General features: G+C 41.4%; 1 protein-coding gene across 3 annotated transcripts in view; it reads right to left on the minus strand.

Annotated features, from left to right (window-relative positions):
• Positions 1 to 14,004, minus strand: part of EEA1 (early endosome antigen 1) — a 114,240-nt gene extending 100,236 nt beyond the window's left edge. For 2 of the 3 annotated variants that reach the window (XM_042947352.1, XM_042947351.1), the window contains exon 1: positions 13,770 to 14,003. In XM_042947352.1, the coding sequence (XP_042803286.1) occupies positions 13,770 to 13,793 (24 nt within the window). In that variant the 5' untranslated portion in view covers positions 13,794 to 14,003. Of the gene's footprint in view, positions 1 to 13,769 lie in introns of all 3 variants that reach the window. The other variant, XM_042947350.1, reaches the window with a different exon arrangement.
• Between the last annotated feature and the right edge of the window lie 9,588 nt (positions 14,005 to 23,592).

Raw genomic sequence — 23,592 nt, forward strand, 5'->3', positions numbered from 1 at the left:
AGAAGTAGAACACAAAGATAATAAAATTAAAATCCATCCTGAATATAATCATGTTTTATGACACAAAAATCTCTAAGACACACTATCCAAATAGCAGATGATTCATAATCTGGGCTCCCAAGGAAACAGACTCTGAGGCCCTGAAAACTACAAGCAGTTTTACTGGGCAATGCTCCCAAGAACACCCGTACGGGCACAGGGGCAATATGACGGGGCAGAGAAAGCAGACGAACAGCGCTAATCAGTAGCACAATTACAACAGTGGCCTTAGTTAATCCCACCAAGAGTCCTAAAGCTGGATGGTCCTTCACAGAAGTCCCTAACCAAGGCAAGAGGAGGATTCTTTGTATTCTCCACATCAACCAGTAATGAAGTACAGGCTGTTTCCAGGAAAGGGACATAATCTTGGATCAGGCAGCTTCTTTCTGTTAGGGCAACTCCCAGAGAAGGATACAGCCAAGAGCCATCGGCAGCCATGACTCCAGGCAGCTAGGGGAATGTGACTCCATCTTAAAGGAAGATCTAGGTGCTGCATCAAAGCATCTACTGTAATGAATGTCCCTTACTTGCATCTGAGATACTTATAAAGGGCTGCATGCTGGGGGCAAGGAAGATCTCAGTAGAGAAGGGGACCTACTATCTTCTGAAAACTACTACATGGCAGTGCTGTGACAGTAACCTTACACGAGTTATCAAATTTTATCACTGAATTCTTGCTCTAAAGACAGGTTTTTTTTTTCCTTAGCAAAGATGCTAGAAAATAGGTTAAAAGTTATTTTGATTTGTTATATAACACTTAAAATGCTACCTCAGGGCTGCAAATGATCTGCAGACTCAAAATCTTGGTACTCTTTTGGTTTTCAAGTAACAGGCTTACCCTGAAAAGCACTTTAGAAATTGCCTAGGTGATGATGCCCTCAGTGGACAGATAAGGAAAGTGAAGTCAAGAGAAACTCCATGATTTGCCTAAGATCACACTGACTGCAGAGATAGAGAACATGAACTCAAGTCTTCTGATTCAAATTCAGGGATTTCTCTACTTGCCCAGGTGCTTTTATACTCAAAAATTTAACAAAATCAAAATAACCCATGAATCTTATTGTAAAGCTCAGAGTATCTACTTCTTCTAGATTATTTGCATTTTTAAAATGATGCAAGTAAGAAACTTGAATTTTATACTAAAAAAATGTCAATCGGTCATCTGCTAAATGAAATATTCTATCTTTCTATTAACAATAGCTAACATATAACCTCTATGACAGGCATAATGCCAAGCACTTTGTCTACACTATACCATTTAATGCTTTTAACAATCCTTGAATAAAGTCAAAGGGATTGTTCCCATTTAGCCAAGGGGGGAAATACAGTTAAAGAAAGTTAAATAAATTGTCAGCTAAGCTTACAAATATAATAACACACTGGGGCGCCTGGGTGGCTCAGTCGGTTAAGTGTCCAACTTCGGCACAGGTCATGATCTCACAGTTCGCAAGTATGAGTCCCACATTGGGCTCTGTGTTGACAGCTCAGAGCCCGGAGCCTGCTTCGGATTCTCTGTCTCCCTCTCTCTTTGCCCCCTGCCTGTTTACACTGTCTCTCTCTCTCTCTCTCTCTCAAAAATAAACATTAAAAAATGTATTTTTTAATGTAATAATGCATAAAGCTGGGATTCCATCTGACTTCAAAGCTTGTGCTCTTAATGTTAAACCATCCACAATGCTATAGCCCTGTTGCTTCTCAATTTTCCTTTTCTGATATATTCAAACTTCTATGATATACATGGTTTATTTTCATAACCAGAAACATATTTTATTATTTTTAAATATTTTTATTTTAAAACTAGATCATTGCTTCAAACATTCAAAAGGTACAAGCAGATATGAGGTTAAATTAAAAAAATGTTTCACAGGACAAAATAAATGCATACTTCCTTATCAGAGATCTGACTCAATATGATTTACCATTTAATCCATCTCACAAGACAATGTATTCTGACATAGCACTGTATAAAGACAGAAATTCTTAATACATTTTCCAAATATTATTTAGCCAATAAAGTCCAAATAAAGTATCAATGAAACTCTAAAAACTTTTATATTAGCATATTTATGTAAAACTTAGCCATAGTCTGATATTAAAAACTGAAATGACGGGGGAAAGGGTGGTTTTAAATTTCAACTACTGCTACAGTCCATGCAACACTTAAACAGATGTCAGTGCAACTAAATTATTCATGTTATTGTATTAAATATGTCAATTAATCATAGTACAGGCAATGGCCACGGTTCCATCCTAAAGTAAACTATCCTACCATAGCCCAGGTTGAGAATACAGTCCAAGACAGCCAGGTTATATGACCCCATGTCTACTGCCATGACAAAAGATGTGATCACCTGGACCAGACAGCAAATATTCACAAGCTAGCTAGCAGCCAATAACATGGCCGAGTGGCAAAAAAAAGAAAAAAAAGAAAAAAAGAAAAAAAAAAAAAGCACCCCAATACCAAGAATGAACTACTGCTGAGTTCCATGCTTATTAGGCCTTTGAACTGCAAACCATGAAGAAAAGTGATCAATTAGCCACATAAACTGGCACTAAATAGATAAACAGTGTAGTCAGGAGATAAAGTAAAAGTACATGAAAGACTTCAGCAAATCAAAGCTATAAACCAGCTAAGGTTTCAAAAGACCATAGACTCTGAGTATGTAGAAGCCATGAAGAAAAAAAAAAAAACTAGAATAGAGGGTAAGAAAATTAGCTGAGAGCAAAATCAAAAGTAGATAGATATAGGGGACACAAATATATGAAGAGTTACTGAGTCCTTTAATAGCTCAACTCTAGAGTGATAATCTATAAAGCCCTGTCATGAAGTTCCGAATAGCACTGCCTTAGAGCCTCCAAAGCCTTCCAGTAAAAGTGTCTGAGAGGCTCAGCACCATATTAAATGTTTGGTTTTGAAATTCTATGAAATTCCATCTTATTGCCAAGTGCATCCTTATAACCACTACTATGCTATTTTTGAGCTAAGCTGATGGATCCTTTATTCCTAGAACCAAATGAACTTAATCATAACTATTATCACTATTTCAGAGCCATGGTAAAGCTTATTTCTAGAAGAATGATATGCAAAATGTGTGTTTCATGATACCACTCTTAGAAGGAACAGTCCTAAGTATCATATGACCAACTCCACTTCCAACCTCAGTTGACTAAACCGTCAATGAACACCTTTGGCCAGCCAGAGACCTATGCACAACCCAACAAGAAAAGATGCTGAGGACATTTTAGTCTTCTCTCGGATTTTGGGAATTGAGACACTGAGTCAGTTGGCTACACAAAACTAAGGTGAAAAGTAAGTAGAACTATGTGGTCAGATGACCATTTGGGGTCTTGAGCATACTGAGTAGGCAGCAATGAGGAGGATGGACACAGAGACACAATGATGCCAGTGGTCCACGAAAGAGTGAGACAAAGAGAAAAACTCCCTCTGTCCCTGACACCATTCTCTTCAGACCCAACTGTATAGCAATTCTTATTCATGGATCACTTTGAAATTTTACAATAAATCCCCCTTTCAACTTAAACTGATTTGAAGTTTATAATTCTTGAAAATAAAAATCATTAGGGGTACCTGGGTGGGTCAGTTGGTTAAGCAACTTGGGTCATGATCTCACAGTTCATGGATTCAAGCCACACATCGGGCTCCACGCTGGCAGGGTGTGTGGAGCCTGCTTCGGATTCTCTTGCTCTTCCTCTCTCTCTGCCCCTTCCCCCACTTGTGCTTTCTCTCTCTCTCTCTCTCTCTCTCTCTCTCTCTAAAAAAAAAAAAAACAGGGGTCCCTGGGTGGCTCAGTCGGTTAAGCATCCGACTTCGGCTCAGGTCATGATCTCACGGTCTGTGAGTTCAAGCCCTGCGTCGGGCTCTGTGCTGACAGCTCAGAGCCCGGATCCTGCTTCAGATTCTGTGTCTCCCTCTCTCTCTGCCCCTCCCCTGTTCATGCTCTGTCTCTCTCTGTCTCAAAAATAAACATTAAAAAAAATTTTTTTTAAACTTTAAAATAAGATAAAAATCATTTATTAGAACGTGGTCTAAGGATGACAAATTTCATTCATGCATTTAATATTAAATTAGTTTCTGCTTCCTCTACTCTATATTCCTCAGGAAGTAATCTGTGCTCCCTGCTTCTACTTCCTTACTTCCCAATTTATCCCTATGACTCTCCCGAAACTGAACTAGGTATGACTCAACTGTTCCATTCAGTGGACACTTCTCTGTCCTTATTTGACTTGACTTCTCTACAACATCTGTACATATCTAATACTTGCCTCCACTTGTCTCCTGTGTGTTGGACCTATATTTCCACCTGCCTCGTGAACATCTCCACTGGGATGGCCACACCTCTAGTTCACATTCATCTTCCTCCCCAAACCTGCTCTTCTTCCTCCTCTACTCTTTACCTTAGTCCATTCCATCATCCTCTCAGTTACCCAAACTACTCACAAGTCCAAAAACCCTATCAATTTTACGCCTTAATTTTCTTGAAAATCATTCTATTCTTTCTCTATCCCCAAAGCCATTGGCTAAATTCAAGCTTTAACCATCTCCTGAACTGAAAACTAGAGATCCAGAAATTCTGTTTCAATGGAAGAATTTGGATAAGAATTCCAAATGATTCTAATGTGCAGCAATTTTAGGAATAAAAAGTTATTATTCTCTAGCCAGTCTCTCCCCTAATGGAGCCATCCTCTCTACACAGCCACCAAGTAGTCAGAGTATGTTAGTGAAAAACCACCAAGCATCAAACACTAACTTAGAGCCTACCCACTAAAAAAGAAAACAAAATCCCCACCATAAGAGAGCTCAAGTCTAGTAGACAAATAGTCAAGTAAACAAATTACAAAAACAACATAAAAATTTTTCTAGAGACCTGAAGTATAATAGCTCTTAAATACTAAATGTGTACTGAATGCTAGATCCTGTAGTGAGTGCTTCATGAACATTATTGCATTTAATCCTTCCACAACACTTGAGGTATATAAAATCCTCCATTTACAGATAAAGCAACTGGGTCTCAGAGAGCCTGAAATTTTGTGCAAGATCTCACCCTCATGAGTGGAGGAGCCCAGACCTTAAATGACAGTCTAATACCAAAAGCTTGTTCTCCTAATTAGTATGGGATGTTTTGGGAGAAGAGTAGGGGAAAAAAAAAAAAAAAAAGCAGGCAAGTAAGTCCCAGTGTCATCTGAACTGAGCAATGCCTACAAGTGATGGTAGGACACTGTGAGCAGAACGAAGCACTTCTACAGAGGTATGAAGGGATGAGAGAACAGGGTAAACACAACTGGTGGGAAACACAACTGGTGAGAAAGGCAGGGGCAGAGCATGTGCAGTAGACGGAGATGAGCCTGAAATCCTATAAAGGGACCAGAGCATTATGGGCTTTGTGTGCCAAAGTAAAAAGTTTGGACATCTCCTGTGGGCAGTGATTAGTCACCAACAGATTTTAGACAAAAGAGTGGTTTACCCAATTTACTTTTTATAAAGATTACCTGGAAAAAATATTTTTGGAGGGTTTTCCTTATTACAGATTTCATCATTTAAAAAATTCCAAGGCTCCTTATCGCCTATGGTATATAGACCAAAACTTTCCAGTCTCATCTCTTATAACTACCCCCATCCACATACAGAAATGTTCACAATTCCCCTAATGCTGTGCTCGCTATTTCATGCTCTTGTGTTTGCTTGGCCCCCATCTCTAAAGATGGCTCCTCTCCCTTGCTCCTCTTGGCCTGTCACTGCCAGTGTCCGTAAGGCCTTCAACAGTCTCCACCTACCCCTCCCCTCACAGAATTACTCTTTCTTTTGTGCTCACAAACTCTTCCTCTGTGTATCTATTAACACTTAGCACATTACATTGTGGGTTTTTTTAGTTTTTATTTATTTATTTTGAAAGAGGGAGAGCGCACATGAGCAGGGAAGGTCAGGGAGAGAGAGAGAGGAAGAGAGAAACAGAGAGACAGAGAGAGACAGAGAGACAGAGAGAGACAGAGAGAATCCCAAGGAGGCTCTGCACTGTCAGCCCAGAGCCCGATGTGGGGCTCGAACTCACAAACTGTGAGATCATGACCTGAGCCTAAACTGAGAGTTGGAGGCTTAACCAACTGAGCCACCCAGGTGCCCCAACATCTTCCAAATTACTTTGTAATTATTTAAGTATCTGTCTCCCTCATTAAAACTCCGCAAGAGTTTTTTATCCCCAAGCCCAGCAATTTGCACAGAATAAATGCCCAATAGTATGATGAATGACTGTACACACATGCACACACACACATACACAAGGAGATTGATAAGAAAAGTGTTCCTTGAAGAAACCTGGAGTATATAGTAACAAAATACCAACATCAGCAATAGCTAACATTTATAGAGAGGTAGTTACTCTGTGCCAGGTACTGTCACAGACGTTTACATGTATTAATTCAGTACCCCCTCACAACAACCCTATGAGACAGGTACTATTATTATTAAGGAGACAGAGAAATCAAGTAACTTGCCCAAAGCTACTCAGCTAGTAACTAGGAAACAATATCACCCTAGACAGTCTGGCTCAAGAGTTCAGACTGTTAACCACTAATTATACTCTCTCTTTAGCTCAAGCAAAAGACCACCAGGATAAGAAGAGAAAACTTAGTTCGAGCCCTGGTTCTTTTGTATCTCAATCGCTATTCTTAACACACTAAAAATAAATCTCCACAGAGAGAAAATAATACCACTTTTTAAAATGTGTTTCATAAATTAGTAGTAACTGCATCAAACTTAAGTGTGTAACCAATCTAGGAAGCCTTCCCTAACATCTTAGTTTAGATCAGGTCCCTCTTGCTGTATGCTCTTGGGGCTCCCTGTGCTTTTCCTTCCTAAGACTCACCCACATGACCATATAGCTATGGGATTTTTGAACAGTTTCTCTTACACCAAGCTCCACGGGGGTTTATGTCTTTTACTCATCAGTGTGTCCACAACACACAGTGGGCCCATACTACGCATGTGAGGAAGAGATATGTTCAAAAGGTCTTCCTTATACATTACCTTTTCCTGCACACACTGTCGTCATTCTAATGTAAATTCTAATTTCTGAGCGCCTAAAATATCAAAATCTCTCCTATCTCATCTCTACCTATACTCTCCTATGGTTTTAATCCATCACATGCAACACTGACAAATTACTCTTCCTTAAAACATTCCTTTCATACTCATTCCACAAACTTTTTAACTCCCAACTCTGTGCCTGAAGAAAGCCAGAATGTCATTCCAAAATATGCCCGGTTAGCATATTGATTATCTTTAATTAAAGGCACTACAACAGCAGGTATAAGAACACTCTGACCCTCTTTTTTCTTTTTGAAAGCAAGAGATAAAACTCTCATGTGAGAGGCACCCTCGCTGTACCAGGAGGAAAAAAGATTTTCTCATCAGTAGACACAGAGAATTTGGAACTGAGAAATCTGCATAAACAAACCTCTTAAACTAACCTTTATCTTCTTGGCTACTTCTTCACCACTTACTACCCCTAACCCAAACCCACTGTCTTGTCAGTTCTTCACAAACGTATTGTTTCTTTGTCTACAAGGTATAAACACCTGGTCTGGTCACTTCTTTGGGTCCTCATACTCTTGTGAAGCTTCTCATATACATGTAAAATTTTAATAAAACTTGCATGCTTTTCTCCTGTTAGTCTGCCTTATGTCAGTTAAATTCTTAGGCCCAGCCAGACACACCCTAAGAAGGTAGAGGAAAATTTTGCCTGTCTTGCATACCAGATATATTTCACTGCTTAATAAAACCTTTTTTTTTTTTAGATTTTATTTTTGTAATCTCTACACCCAATATGGGCTCGAACACACAACCCCAAGACCAAGTATTGCATTCTCTTACAACTGAGCCAGCCAGGCACCCCTGCTTAATAAAATCTTATTGATTTCATAATGCCTACAGAATAAAGTTCAAAATGTCAGATTTGTCTGCTGAAATAAACAAGAAGAAAAGTTACCCCAGATCTGGATCCCCACTAAAAGAAACAGAGCTCCTCAGAGAATTGGCTATTTTCAGGGCTAGGAAAGAGTAATGGATGAGCTTAGAATACACTGTTATACCAAAAAGTAGCGAAGAGGTTAAAAAAAAATTATTGGAGAATGTCAAAAGGACACAGGGCCACCCTAATGGGCTCCCACTGTTCAAATCTGACACAATTAGAGCACCAAAATAATTAAGAACAGTGATGAGTTATAAACCATTTTTAAAAACTGAAATTAGTAAAGAAAAAAGGAAGCTGACAGAAAGGAAATGGAGAGGGAGGGAGAGAGGGAAGGAGGAACGGGAAACCCAATGACCAATTGGTGAAGGAGAAGGGAATGCTGGAGTGGGAAAATCATCATTTTGCAGTCATTATGGTGAAGACTAGATAGGCAATGAACAACAAAGAATGAACAATGGATGCTAAATTTAAGGGAAATTTTTGATAAGGAGCAAGATATTTGCAGGGTCTTATAAGTAGATGCCTACTAATGGCAAAAGAAGAAAGAATAGTATTATACAGTCAAAAATGGGCTACACCTTGACCTTTGACAAGGTAATCAAATCTAACAGCACCTACGAAGGACAGAAAGACACCCTGGGTCTCCAGATGTGAGGCAACATGTTCTAGGCAACATCCTGGCCAAGAATGCATAATCTCAATCTAATCACAAGAAAATATCACATAAACATAACATGAAGAACAGTGTAGGGGGAAAAAAGCAGGAGGGGATCTGTACTCTTCATAAATACAAACAAATGCCGTGGAAATGTTCCAGATAAAAAGAGACTATAGCAATATGACAACTAAATATAATACCTAATCCTAACTGGACCCTAAACTGGTGAGGGCAAAATGTTACAAAGGACATACCAGATCAACTGACAAAACTGGAATTATAGATAGTAACTGAACCAAAGTACATTTATAAAGTTGGCAACTATACAGTGGCTATGTAAATAAATATTCCTATTCTTCATTGAAGTATTCAGAGGTAAAAGACCATAATTGATCCTCAAATGAGTCAGAGAAGAAGAAAAAAAAAAAAAAAAAGACACAGAAAAAGAAGAGAGAAGAAAGTGAGAAAAATGTTCCTTGTAGTGGCACCTAGGTGCTCAGTAGGTTAAACATCTGACTCTTAATCTCAGCCCAGGTCATGATCTCACAGTTTGTGAGTTCAAGCCCCACATCTGAAAGCCTGCTTGGGATTCACTCTCTCTCCCTCTCTCTCTGCCCCTCCTCTGTCCTTTCTCTCTCTCTGTCTCAAAATAAATAAATAAACTTGAAAAAAAAATTTTTTTAAGCTGTTCCTTGTTCCTATTATTTTATTCTTGCAACTTTTTGTAAGTTTGAAACTAGTTCCAAATAAAAAGTTAAAAGTTAAATATGCATTCAACTAAAACGGCATCACCCAATACACAGGGCTATAGAATAATTGAAATATGATTAGTACAAATTGAGATATGCTGTTAGTACAAAATACACACCAGATTTCAGATACCTAGTTAAAAAACAGAGAGAGAGAGAATGTAAGATATATCATAATTTTTATATTGAATATTTTAGATACATGGTCAAAAGAAATATGTTTTAAAAATTAATTTCACCTCTTTTTACTTTATTTTTTTTTCACCTCTTCTTACTTTAAATGTGGCTACTAGAAACTTCAAATTACATATGAAATTCACATTTGCATTGAACAGGGATGAGCTAGAAGATCAAGAATCTCCACAATGGGGTGTCACACTATCTTTGTAAATTTCTCTCAATTTCTCTGTGCTGTAAACAGATCTCTTCTAAAAGTCACTTGGTGTAAGCTACTTGAGTGTAAGGACTGTATCTTACTCACTGTTGTATCCCCAGTTTCTAGCACATAGCCAAGTGTTACAAATATCTGCTTACTGAAAAGTAATATGTAAAGGAAGGAGGAAGGCAGGAAGAACGAACTCATTCCCATCTCTGCATCTTTACTTATACTGTAACTCCTTCCGAAAAAGAAACCTTCCTAAGACCTCTCCTACACACACACACATTCTTCAAAACCCCACCTCATGCTCATTTTCTCCAAGGAGACTACCCACTCACACAGGATCATTCTGATCTTTCCTCTTTTGTACCACTACAGCCTTCGTTGTCTGTACCAATTTCTCTGGCACTTAATCATATCCTTGAGGAAGAAGTTATGTCTCATATTTTCCCAATATCTTCCACTGTGATTAGCAGAGTGCTAACCATATCAATTGAGTAGTAGTGGAAAGGGCAACAAGGTACCAGAGAAAGAGAAATGGATTGAGTTGGGAAAATCTGGCTCTTGGCTCAGTTTTGACATCTACTAACCGTGTTGCCCTTAGATAAATCACTTAATCTGTTTATACTTCCTCATTTTTAAAATCAAATAGACCTGCTGACCATAAAAAAAGCCTTTTATTTCTACAATTCTAGAATACTTAAGTCCATTTTTTTCTTTAGCAATGTTATTGGCATATACCAGCGAAAGGAAATCTAATACTCTAATTAAACCACTGTAAATTCCTTAAGAAAGAAATAGCAACAAAGTTTACATACTGCCTAAAGTACTAAATGCTGATCATCTATCTGTCTGGTCATCAAGCACTTTATTATTTTTTTTAAGATTTTATTTTTAAGGAATCTCTATACCCAACGTGGAGCTCAAACCTACAACCCCAAGATGAAGAATTGCATATTCCACCAATTAAACCAGCCAGACGCCCCATGGTCATCAAGCACTTTAAATTCGTATTTCTCTTCAAAGGACCATTAAGCGAAATAGTCAATACATACATGTTGAAGCAACCATAAAAAGAATTTTTTTTCTAAATCAGACCCTTTCAAGCCTCAGAAAGACAACTTATAGTAAGCTAATGGAAAAAAAAAAAAAAAAAAAAAAGGAAGAAGAAAACAGAAACATTTTCTGTAAAGTACCCTGGGACCTTATTGGTGATGTTCAGTGACTCAGAGTTACAACTGACTGCAAGCACATTGTCTGTTTCTTCTTTAAAAATGCTTTTTAAAGGACACTATTCAGAAGAAAATAACAGCAGTTAAAATGAAAAGGTCATCCAAAAAGAGAATGTTAAAGCATGGAGACCATTTCAAACAAATCCCGAAATTAGCAACTTTCATCTTAATATCTTATCACCTCCGCCGAGAAATAAGATTATCAGGGTGGGGTAAAATAAAATGGTTGCCATGTTACATAATTTAAAGATTCTAGTTATACTTGTTAGTGAATACCACCTGTGGAGTCAATAAGGTATATACTGTAGGAATATGCCCTCCTACCAGAAGTTTTCCTGATGGTCCCAACACCCTGACCCAGAGTGGCACCCAGGGCACTCTGTAATTACTTTTAAATGGTCGACATCCTCTATCTGGCTGTGAGTTTTAAAGGGAGGACCCATTTATCAAGTGTTTCCCAGCCCCTTGCATATGTCTGACATTTACTGACACTCAATAAATACACAGGGAACAAAAAGTAACTGAGAAACAATTCAAATTTTATACGTATAAAAGAGTATACATATTTAACACAGTGGTTCTCAATCAAGGGCAATTTTGTCCATAGGGGAATATGGTAAAGTACAGAGATATTTTTGGTTGTCACGAGGGGAAAGGGAATGGGGGAAGGGTGCTACTGGTCTGAAGTGAGGAGAAGCCAGGGATCCTGCTAAACATCTCAGATTCAAAGGACAGCCCCCCACAACAAAGAATTATCCAGTCACAAATGTCAATAACGCGTTGGTTAAGAAAGTCAGTCTTCAACTGACTTAAGTCATATGTGATGATTCTATACCACATCTCAGTAATAACCAGAATAAATTCCAATTTTGCAGTTTTAATTAAAACTTCGGTCACAGTTGATGTGTATGTATCAACACGTGGTCTTTATATAAAAATAGTCCTAATATGATGGTAATGCTTAACAACATTAAACCAAGAGTACTGGAAAGTATTCCATATTTCTGAAAACGAATCTATAAATGCCAGAATATTTTTTTTTTAATTAATCTTTTTTTTTTTTTTTAAGTAATCTTTACACCCAACATGGGGCTCGAACTCACAACTTGAACCCAGGCTCAAGAGTCGCATGCTCCCCGGACTGAGCCAGCCAGGCAACCCTACCAGAAGCTGCTGGTAAGTCAGTAAACACTTTGTTTTATTTATAAACTTTAAAGCAGACCATAGGCAAACTAATTTTCAGATGTGGAACTACGACAGAAACACAATCTGAAGCATGAGCTAATCCGTTCCTCCAGGTCCCATAAAAGAAAAATCTCCAAGTACTACAAGCAAATCATGCACAGATGTCTTTACTATGGAACACAGGAACTGACGGCAAGGGTAAAGGGCATGCCCTTGCTACTGCCAAAATCATCGGCTTATCAAGATTTTAAAAGACTCTGACAAAACCACTGCAGAAAATCATCAAATGTCAATACGGGGTGGTAGATTCAAAAGTTAACTATTTCTCCCCCTGACGGATGACCAAGTTTCACATGACTTGAACATTTCACAAAGCTATGCAGGAGCCAGGAACACTCCCTTTCCATATAGTGGATGACTCAACTGTCTTTGGCACATTCCTTGGCTGAATACTACAAACGCACTAATGTCTTTTGTCCTTTGAACTAGTGAGGCTACTTCCCCAGCAGCCATCTAATGAGTTTGGCCCCAACTTTTCAATCATTTACATTTTGTTGCACACCCCCATCACTTTCAAAAAAAAAAAAAAAAAAAAAAAGCTATCCAAAACAAAAACTTGAGTACAGTAACTCTTGTAGGAAAATATGCCCTATTATTATTCCAGGAACTGATTTCTAAACAACACACCTACAGCTTTCCAATGTTCTTATTTTTTATATCTTAAGGGTTTTTTGTTGTTGTTTTTTTTTTTTCCCCCAGATTTCCAATAGGGATAGTAGCACTGGCAGAAAGTGAAGGAGTATGCGTATATCACTGGATAAGGCTTACTGCGAATTTATTCTTGGAGAGCTCAAAAAGGGTCCTGGGCTGAGAGGGGGAAACGCATTTTTAACTGGGGGTTGGGGGGGGGCGTTCCAAGAGTGAGTAATATCTTCTTCCTCAGCTGACTTTGCCAGTAAGTGTCGGTACCACGATTGGGCCCGAGCTAGGCCGGGTTTAACCACATTACCCTGCAATACTGTCCAGCCGAGAGTGGCAGGTGCGTGCAAAGTTGGGGGGCGCGGTGGGCGCGAAGGATGCAGAGGCTGAGCAAGCCTCCCGCGATCTCCCACGGGGCGCTCTCCACCCGTCTGGACGCACTAACTCCCTTTGCGTTGCCATTCCCGGAGCTGGAAGGAACGCGCCGGCACCACACCCTCCCGCCCCGCCGCCCGTCGCACTGACAGCCCCGCGCGGGAGCGCGGCGCCGGGCCTGGGCGCGCGGGGCCGCCGGGGACTCGGCGCCGGCCCGGGCTCCGGCCTGCCGCCCCGCCGCCGCCGCCCCACCCGCCCTCCCTGCCCCCGCGGCCCGCCCCCGGAGAGGACGGCCGAGGCCTAACCGCCTCCCGGGGCTGCGGGGCCTACAGAAGGAAGGAGCCCGCGCTGAGGAGGGGCGTCCACGCCGCCGCCTGGGCTCCTCAGCTCGGCGGCGGCGCCCGCAGCCCCGGACTCGGGCTCTCCCGCTCACGTGCTGCCGGAAAGACGGTTTCACTCTCTTACCCTCTGCAAAATCCTCCTAAACATGGTTTAAACACCACCCGGGCCGCCGCGGTGACTCTCCGGACCTTACGCGGGACCACTCACTACTCGGGGGTGCGCGGGCGGGAGAGACTGAGCCGGGAAGGGACCGGGGAGGAGGTCGGGGCGAGGCGGTGGCGGCAGCCGCTCGGGCGGCCCCGACTTCCCCACAGGCGGCGAGAGGGAGCGCGCGCGAGCGAGAGACGAGGTAGCCAGCGAGCGCCCGCCCGCCGGCCGGGCCGCCCCCGTAACTGACAGCTGGGCGGACCCGCCCGTCGCGCCACGCCCTCCCGGCCTGTCCATCCGCGGGGGGCGGGGCCCTAAGGGGCCCGGCCCGGCCTGCGACCAATCCGAAGCGACGGCGGCGTGGGCGGCTGCGTGACGGACAGGCGGCAGGACGCTGGCGCCGCCGCTCCTTCCGGCGGGCAAGGGGACGCCGTGGCCGCCGAGCGCACGCCCGCGCTCCGTCAGAGGCCGTGCCCGCGCGCCGACCGCGTGCCCGCCGGGAGGTGGATGGAGGGACCTGGGCCGCGGCCTGGGGTGGTCCCAGACCTCGGCGGGTGGAGGGGTTGCGGGGTGCGCACCTGCGACCAAAACTCAGGCTGCTTCGTCACATTTGTCAACGTGACCCTGGTCTCGGCCGAGCCTGGACTGCATCTTCATTTCTGCTGGAAGAGCTTAGCCCCTGGGTGAAAGCAGAGAATCGCAGACAGGATTAACCTGTCTGTTGGGCTTTCCTCCTCTTCTTCAACCCCTGCTTTCCTTTCTCTACTCCCTTTTTGCTTCCAATTTCAGCCAAAGAGAAAGTATAGAATCAGAAGAAAGGATAGGAAGAAACTGGAATTTGAGTTGGCAAGAGAAGTTTAGGGTTCTCCTTTCTGGACCATAACAACAACATTTAATGGACTGATGTCGCTAACATGATACACTTTGTCTTTCTAAAGCACATGTGTGGCCCATTCTCCTAAGGAATTTTAAGTCCTATTCGAATAATAGGTATATGAGTTGAGTCAACATTAATGCGTATGTTTCATAAAGAAAAAATAATAAGGTCACAGATAAACAGTGTGCCAAAACAAGGACGTGGACTTCAAATTGACTTCCAGGCACCATGTCATCATTTAAACTCAACAATCACAGCTCCAGAGTCCTACCATTCTGCTAATATTCACAAGCTAAGAGGTTCAGAAGTTTTACCCTGAGAAGAAGAGAAAACTTTAATATTATTTAAATAGGAAAAGAAGGAGTAATGCAATTGACCTTGTCTACCCAAGCAATGAATGGAGTGCTTTTTGGAAAGTACTTCCAGATTGTTTGAAAAGATGCAGCAAATACTATTTTTCAAATGAGTTAATGTAAGTGTTTTTTCTAAAGTGTAAAGCATATGATATAATATGTTTCTATTCCAAACATGTTCTGTGTTTTAGTGTGTGTGTCTATAGTGCAACAAAATAGTCACACCTAAAACTAATACATTATTAATCACTATTGATTATTGCACTTAAATATTTCCAGACAAACATAGCAAAGCACACACTTTTCCATCTTTCCAGACACAGGGTGCTTTATTTTCAGACAACATGGGAAATACTTTGACCAACATAGGGTGATAAAACTATGTGGCATAATAAATATATACTTGGTCTCTGTACCAAGATCCTGACACAGAGTTTGTAAGACCCTTGTAATTTCCTGACTGGCAGGATGCTAGAAGCATCTTTTGTTCTAATATTTAATCTTTGACCCTACTTCCTGACACCAAAGCTTCTAAGACCCTTGAAAGAAAGCAAGAGCCAGCAGGGGAGAGGTGCAGAGGGAGAGAGAGAGAATGAATGAATGAATCAGCATGGAACACTGAGTCTGCTCAGCTCAGAGCCCAACACAGGGCCCAATCCCAGGACCATGGAATCATGACCTGAGCTGAATTAAGAGTTGAATGCTCAAGGGTCTGAGCCACCCAGGTGCCCCTTGAGTGTCTTTTTGTGTGCTAATGGGATGAGTGGTGGTTGGGGGTCCCTAGATAGCTTTCTCATAGGAGCTAATCTCCAGAAAGGTCAAGGCATGATTAGAAGGTTGCAATTTTTGAGGCCCCCCATCCCCCCCACCTCCTGTAGGGAAGAGGGACTCAAAGAGTTAATCACTAATGGTCATTGATTTAATCAACCATAGCTATGTAATAGAACCTCTATAAAGATCCTAAACCCAGGAGAGCTTCCAGGTTAGCCAACACACCAAGGTACTAGAAGAATGATATGCCCAGAGAAGAGGGAACCCCTCCCCCTTCCCCCATAGCTTGCCCTACGAATCCCTTCCATTTGGCTGTTCCTGAGTTGCATCTTTTATAATAAATCAGTAATGGTAAGTAAAGAGTTTCCCTGAGATCTTTGAGCTGTTATAGCAAATTATCAAACCTGAGGAGGGTGTTGTGGGAACCTCCAATTTATAGCCAACTGGTCCAAAGTAAAGGTGACAACCTGAACCTTGTGACTGGTGTCTGAAGTGGGGGCAATCTTGTGGACTGAGCCCTGAACCTGGAGGGTCTGCACTGGCTCCAGGTAGTTTGTATCAGAATTGAATTAAATGGTAGGACATGTTACAGAACCAGGCCGGAACGCTGGCGGAAAAACCAAGCGGCACTTGGAGATCTTGGTGGATCGGAGATTTATTTAGCACCAGCGGTCTCAGAGGAGACTGTTTCTCCAAGATCTGAGCCCCGAATGAAGGGGGGAAGGGTAATTTATAGTTGTCAGCTTCCATATCTGTGATGGGTTTTCACTCGCGCGGCAAACAGGGCAAAAAGAACCCGGAAGAGGGGTCTCTAAACTAGAGACCAGAGCTTGTTTTAGTCCCATCGGCCATCTTGTGGTGTAAAATTCTATTCATTTTCCCAACAGACACCCAACTGCTATCCAGAGAATTGGCAAATTACCTGGTGTGGAATAAAACCCCGCACATTGGGTGTTGGAAGTGTTAGAAGTAGGGGTTCCTGACTGATACATTCAGTAGAGTGTGTGACTCTCTATCTCAGGGTTGTGGGTTCAAGCCCCATGCTGGGTGTTGAGATTACTTAAAAATAAAAATAAAAAAATCTTAAAAAAATAAAAGGGTTGTAAGTAGAGAAAGGAAACAAGTGTTTTTTGTAGTTGTGAAATCAACATATTTTTTTTGTTTTTTCTTATTTAACCCTTTTTCTTTTTTTTTAATTTTCTTTTTTCTTTTTTAAAATTTACATCCAAATTACTTAGCATATAATGCAACAATGATTTCAGGAGTAGATTCCTTAGTGCCCCTTACCCATTTAGCCCATCCCCCTCCCACAACCCCTCCAGTAACCCTCAGTTTGTTCTCCATACTTATGAGTCTCTTCTGTTTTGTCCCCCTCCCTGTTTTTATATTATTTTTGTTTCCCTTCCCTTATGTTGATCTGTTTTTTCTCTTAAAGTCCTCATATGAGTGGAGTCATAGGATTTTTGTCTTTCTCTGACTAATTTCACTTAGCATAATACCCTCCAGTTCCATCCACATAGTTGCAAATGGCAAGATTTCATTCTTTTTGATTGCCGAGTAATAGGCCATTGTGTGTGTGTGTGTGTGTGTGTGTGTGTGTGTGTGTGTGTGTGTGTACATACACCACATCTTCTTTATCCATTCATCCATCGATGTACATTTGGGCTCTTTCCATACTTTGGCTATTGTTGATAGTGCTGCTATAAACATGGGGGTGTATGTGTCCCTTCAAAACAGCACACCTGTATCCCATGGATAAATGCCAAGTAGTGCAATTGTTGGGTCATAGGGTAGTTGTATTTTTAGTTTTTTGAGGAACCTCCATACTGTTTTCCAGAGTGGCTGCACCAGCTTGCATTCCCAACAAGTTTCTTTTTTTTAAGTGACATTTGTTTCTCTTTTTCGTTTATTTTTCAAAAGTTTATTTAGTTTAAAGCTGTTTGTTAATGTCACATGCTAAGGCCTTCTACACTGGAATTCTGCAGAATCTTTTTTTTTTTTTTTTTTTTTTTAGTAATCTCTATACCTAACGTGGCGCTTGAACTCACAGCTCAGAGATCAAGAGTCTTACACTATTCTGACTGAACCAGACAGATGCCCCTCCTGTGGAATATAATAATATTATAATATGTAGTTAATATAATAATGATATATAATTAATATAATAATAATATAATTATTATGTAATTAATATAATAATAATATAAGAGACTCATCTGCTCAGCTAGGTGGATTATTCAAAAGTTTGTGTGCTCCCCTGCAGCTTATGATCTGACTGGAATAATACACTAGAGAATGTAATTGCTCAAAAGTAAATAAACATTGGGTGAGACATAATAACGTAAGAATAATCTTCACTAATTTAGCATCTTCCCACACATAACTGCTTACTCTCTCTGGCCACTAACCCCTATCTATTCACCTCTCTTACATTAATATTCTTTTCAATTCAATTAATTCTTTGATTCCATCAAGATCTTCACTCCATTGGCTCCTCTCACTTTCTTACTATCAGTCATTTCCCTAGCATCCTCATTTCCACCAAAACCTAACTTAAAGCCACGATCCAGCTTCATAGCCACCCCCACCCCCTTATGAATATACTTAACACCTTCACCTCCCTCTACTTCCTCCACTGTTTTCATCTAGCAGAACCCAAACCCAACTACCCATCTACTGTGTGCTGCACAGGAGGAGCTGAATGTTGTTAGAGGTGCACACATATGTACCACAGGGGCTATTGTGCTCATTTTACATTAATAGCCACAGAGCTCGGGGGCACCTGGGTGGCCCAGTCAGTTGAGCATCCAACTGTCGATTTGGGCTCAGGTCATGATCTCACAGTTCCTGAGTCCAGCCCCAAGTCCTGCTCTGGGCTCTGCGCTTACAGCTGGGAGCCTGCTTGGGATTCTCTCTCTCTGCACCTCTCTGTGCTCCCCCTCTCTCAAAATAAATAAATGAACTTAAAATACCACAGAGCTCAGTCACTGAACATGATCTGGCAGCAGTCTTGCTACCCTTTCCCCACCTTCTTTCTCTTCTCTGGTCTTTGTCCACAATGGCTATCACACAGATAGTGGTTTCACTGTCTTACCTTGCATTTTCTTCCTAACTCACTCCAATCAAGCCTCCTTCTCACCTACTCCAATGAGACTACTCATGTTAATGCTAATGACCTACCTGTTGCCAAATCCACAGACAAGTTTATTGCTTTGACTTTGTTACTGACACTGAGAACAATTGACTACTCTCTCCTCAAATCATTTTATTCTCTTGGCTTCCTTGACAATCCACTTTCTGGCTTTTCTCCTTGATGGCCGTTCCTTCCAGACTCCTTTGACTTCTCTACTGCATAACTTAATGTTACAGTGTCCCTGCTCTGTTCTAGGGTCCCTCCTTTTATCTGTCCCACAGAGCCTAGAAGTGATCTCAACCAGTCTCCTGGCTTTAAATTTCATCTGTCTGCCCAAAGATCCCCGAGTCTATATCTCCTGTGCTGACCTCTCCCCAGATTTCCAGACCTCCACAACAAACCATCTGCATAGTTCTCCTTGGATGTCTAATGAGCATCTCAAACTTAACATGGCCCAAACAAAACGGCTTCATTTTTATTATCAAAATGCTTCTCTGCCAGTTTTCTTGTCTCTCTATATACTTCCACTAGGAACTTGGGTGGATCAAACCCAAAATCTTGGAGTTTGAGTTCTCTCTTTATCTTATCACTTCCCCTTCCGCCAGTCAATCCATCTGAAAGAAAATCCCAACAGGTCTACCTCCAAAGCTAATCCTAAATCTGCCACTTCTTTCCATTATCACCCTAGTCTTAGCACCTTCATCTCCTGTCCAGACCACTGTAAGAGTTTCCTGGTCAGTCTCCCTGTTTTCACTTTGACTTCCCTATCATCCATAAACTACAGAGCAACTAGGAACAACTTTTTAAAATGCAAATCAAATAATGTCACTGTCCTTCTTCATTGAAGCTTCCAATTACAATCACAATAAAATCCAAAGACTTTATCCTGGCTCACGCACCCTGTCCATCTGGCCCTGCCCACTTCTCTGCCTTCCATTTATAACACTCTCCCCTTGGTTTATCATGCCCCAGACTTTGAACTTTTATTCTTCCATTGCACAGAGGTCATTCCTGCCTTTGTGCCAACCTGTTCCGATTTAGGAAATGTTGTTCCCTGAGATCTTATGGCTAACTTCACGGCATTCATGTGGCACCTTATAAGTCACTTCCTCAGGGGAACCTGGCAGGCACAGACAGAAGAGCATGTGACTCTTGATCTCAGGTTCTAAGTTCAAACCCCGTGCTGTGTGTAGATATTACTAAAAAAAAAAAAAAAAAAAAAAAAAAAAAGAAAGCTTTAAAAAAAAAAAAGTCACCTCCTCAGAGATATCTTCAAGGATCACCTCTTCTAATGGGTCTCCAGTCCATTACATCACCCATTTTACTTCTCTGCATAGCAGAGAAAACTATCATTTCTGACTTTTCTTGTTTGTCTATTTATGTCTCCCCAAAGAATGTAAGTTCCCTGAGTATAAGGACCTTGACTCTTGTTCACTGCTGAATCCTCAATAATTTAAACAGTGCTCAATAAATATTTGTTGAGGAAGGAGGGAAGGAAGGGAAGAAAGATGGAAAGGAGGAAAGATTGAAAGAAGGGAGGGAGGAAGGGAAGAGAGAAGGAAGGAAGGGAGGAAGGAAGGAAAGGGAGATGGAGGAAAGGAGGGAGGAAAGAAAAAAGGAAGGAAAGGGGCTATGGTTTGAATGTTTGTGCCCCCACCCAAAATTCACATGTATCCTAACCCCCAAAGGTGATACTAGTAGGTAGGGCCTTTGAGAGGTAATTAGGTCATGAGGGTGGAACGCTCATGAATGAGAGTAGTGTTCTTATAAAAGAAATCATAGAGTTCTCTAGGCCCTTCCTCCATGTGAAGATCCAAGAAGTCTGCAGTCAAAAGATGGCCCTCAGCCAACCATGCTGGCACCCTCATCTCAGACTTCCAGCCTCCAGAACGGTGAGCGATACATTTCTGACACCTGCTCCGTAGAGTTTTGTTACAGCAGTGCAAACTAAGATAGAAGGGTATACAATTATTCTTATAACGGCTGCCTTACAAGGTACCTCAAACTAGTATCTTCCTACTTGTGAAGATATGGTCCAAATCCAACAATCTTGAGAGCAGTTCAATAATCTTTTGATCCTATGTGGTCATCGTTTTTCTTTTCCTTTAGTATGTATGTATGTTGCTTGACTCTTGAAAATTTCCCAGTGTTTCTGGGAAACAACCTATTCCTGACCCTCTGTAAATTAGAACATTTTTCTTCTTGTCAATTTAACATGTGACAACCACATAATTCATTTGCAATTAGAAGCAAAGCAAATCCATGAAAATTCACAACACAATAAGCAAAATGCAGATGATGGCTTTGTATATGTAAGACAAAAATAGTTTAGAGATCCTAAGGTATAGACACAGGACTACCAGACAGCTATTTGTCATCAAGTAGATTTTTTTTTTAACTTAACTGAATTGTTCACTTTTAACAAATTATATTAGCAGCACTGAACCAATTGAAGCCTACTATCAATCGTGCTTCTTTTAGCCTTTGAGGGGATCATGAGGAGGGAGGCAAAGGCAAGGACTTCTAACGCGTGGGAGATACGTGAATTCTCCAGAAGTCTCTATTGGTTTTTTCCATATTCTAGTTGACTTGATTAACCTCAAAAAAAGTATCAGGTCACCACTGAATTTCTTTGGAGGCAGGTTTAGGGAAGATCCAAAATAATAGTTATATTTTAAGATGTAATAAAAATGACGCCCTTAATATATATGTGATAGGCCATGGCCAATTGCATTTAAACCACACATTCATGGAGAATGAAACAAACCAGGGGATCATGTAGAGGTGACACAACAAAAATTCCCATTTATGATAACAGGGCAGAACTCTTGAGTGCTGAGATGGTTCATCCAATCCAAAGTTTATGGTTGGGATTTCTGACCTGGTAGACTTCTCGTTCTGCATGGGTTTTCCAAAACCACACATTCTGGGAACTAAGCAAACAGTGGCAAGCTAGGATAACTCTTTTTTTTTTAATCTTGTGAATATTCTCTACATTGTGTATTTGAAGAAAAAATTCAATAGTAAATCAAAGTGAAATTGATGTTAGGCCAAATCCAAATAATCACTTTAAAAAAAAATGTATTTGTATATTTTTGAGAGAGAGAGAGAGAGAGAGAGCAGGGGAGGGGCAGAGAGAGACAAAGAAAGAAAATCCCAAGCAGGCTCAGCTCTATCCGTGCAGAGAGCCTGACACCACGGAGCTGGGACTCACAAAATGTGAGATCGTGACCTGAGCCAAAATTAAGAGTCAGAGACCACCAACTGAGCCACCCAGGTACCCCCAAATCATCATTCTTATCAGCCTTTAAACTGAGAAACCAACCTGTAGACCCCCCCGCTGAAACAGCTAACCAAACGTAATAAGTAAGGCACATGGACTACTATGAGAGACAGTGCAGATGCCTTGTAGAAATGGAACCAGGATCTAAAGCTGTGCTCTCACATGTTTCCCAAGTGTGTGTGTGTGTGTGTGTGTGAGGTCAGGTGAATTTATTTCATGAGTTTCGTAGAGAGATGCCATCCAAACATGGGTCAGGGCTGGCATTTCCTTGGATTTTCTCAGTCCAGTGTTTTTCTAAGTGTGTCCCTCCAAACCCTAAGTTCTCAGAAGTCACCTCGGTCGATGGGGAGAAGCAAGCAGTTGAGGCCCTGTATTATTCATCCTTGCATCAGCTGAGGCAGCTTCATTTTTATCTTTTTTGCACAATAGAATTCTGAGTAAGATTTGTTACCAAAAAAAAAACAAAAAAAACAAAAAACAAAAAAACAAAAAAACAAAAACAAAACAAAGGAACGTATCAATCAGGGGCCCAGAAAGAAAAAGTGTAATTGAAAACATTTTGGAGGCACCTGGGTGGCTCAGTCGGTTGGGCTTCCGACTTCAGCTCAGGTCATGATCTCGCGGTTCACGAGTTGAAGGCCTGCGTCGGGCTCTGTGCTGACAGCTCAAAGCCTGGAGCCTGCTTCAGATTCTGTGTCTTCCTCTCTCTCTGCCCCTCCTCGGCTCATGCTCTGTCTCACTCTCTCTCTCACAGAAATAAATAAACATTAAAAAAAAAATTAGAAAATATTTTGAAGGAGGGAAATGTTTAAATGGGTATGGTCAGAGGTTGAGAAAACCAGTAAGAAATGGGAAAGCACACCTTTGTTAGCAACAGAAGGAGTTCCCGCAGATCTAGTTGGACTAGTGCCTAAAGGGGCAAGAGGAGGAAGCCGTTACCAGAACTCAAGGAGAACTATGCGACAGACTGGCAGCAGCAGGACAAGAGCTGTGACCTTCAGTAAAGGAATATTTAGAGAACACTTAGACATGAAAGGGAGGATACCAAGGAAGTATACGTCCTGTCCTCTCTCCCTTCCACCTTCAGGATTTCCCGCAGGTGCTTCCCACTGGTCCAGCCAAACAAGGAGCCAAAGAGCAAGGGAGCCAGTGGACGTAGCGAGCAGATCAAGTTCAGTCTCCGGAAGCCGGGCCGTTAAGATCTCACGTTAAATAGGAGTCGAGCTATCTTCCTTCTGGAGAAGTGTTGGAAAATAAACTAGATTTGGAGCGCCCGGGGGGCTCAGTTGGTTAAGCATCAGATTTCAGCTCGATTCAGCTCAGATCATGATTTCACAGTTTATGAGATTGAGCCCCATGTCTGGCTCTGTGATGACAGCATG

The sequence above is a fragment of the Panthera leo genome, chromosome B4, assembly GCF_018350215.1.
Source record: "Panthera leo isolate Ple1 chromosome B4, P.leo_Ple1_pat1.1, whole genome shotgun sequence".
Lineage (NCBI taxonomy): Eukaryota > Metazoa > Chordata > Mammalia > Carnivora > Felidae > Panthera > Panthera leo.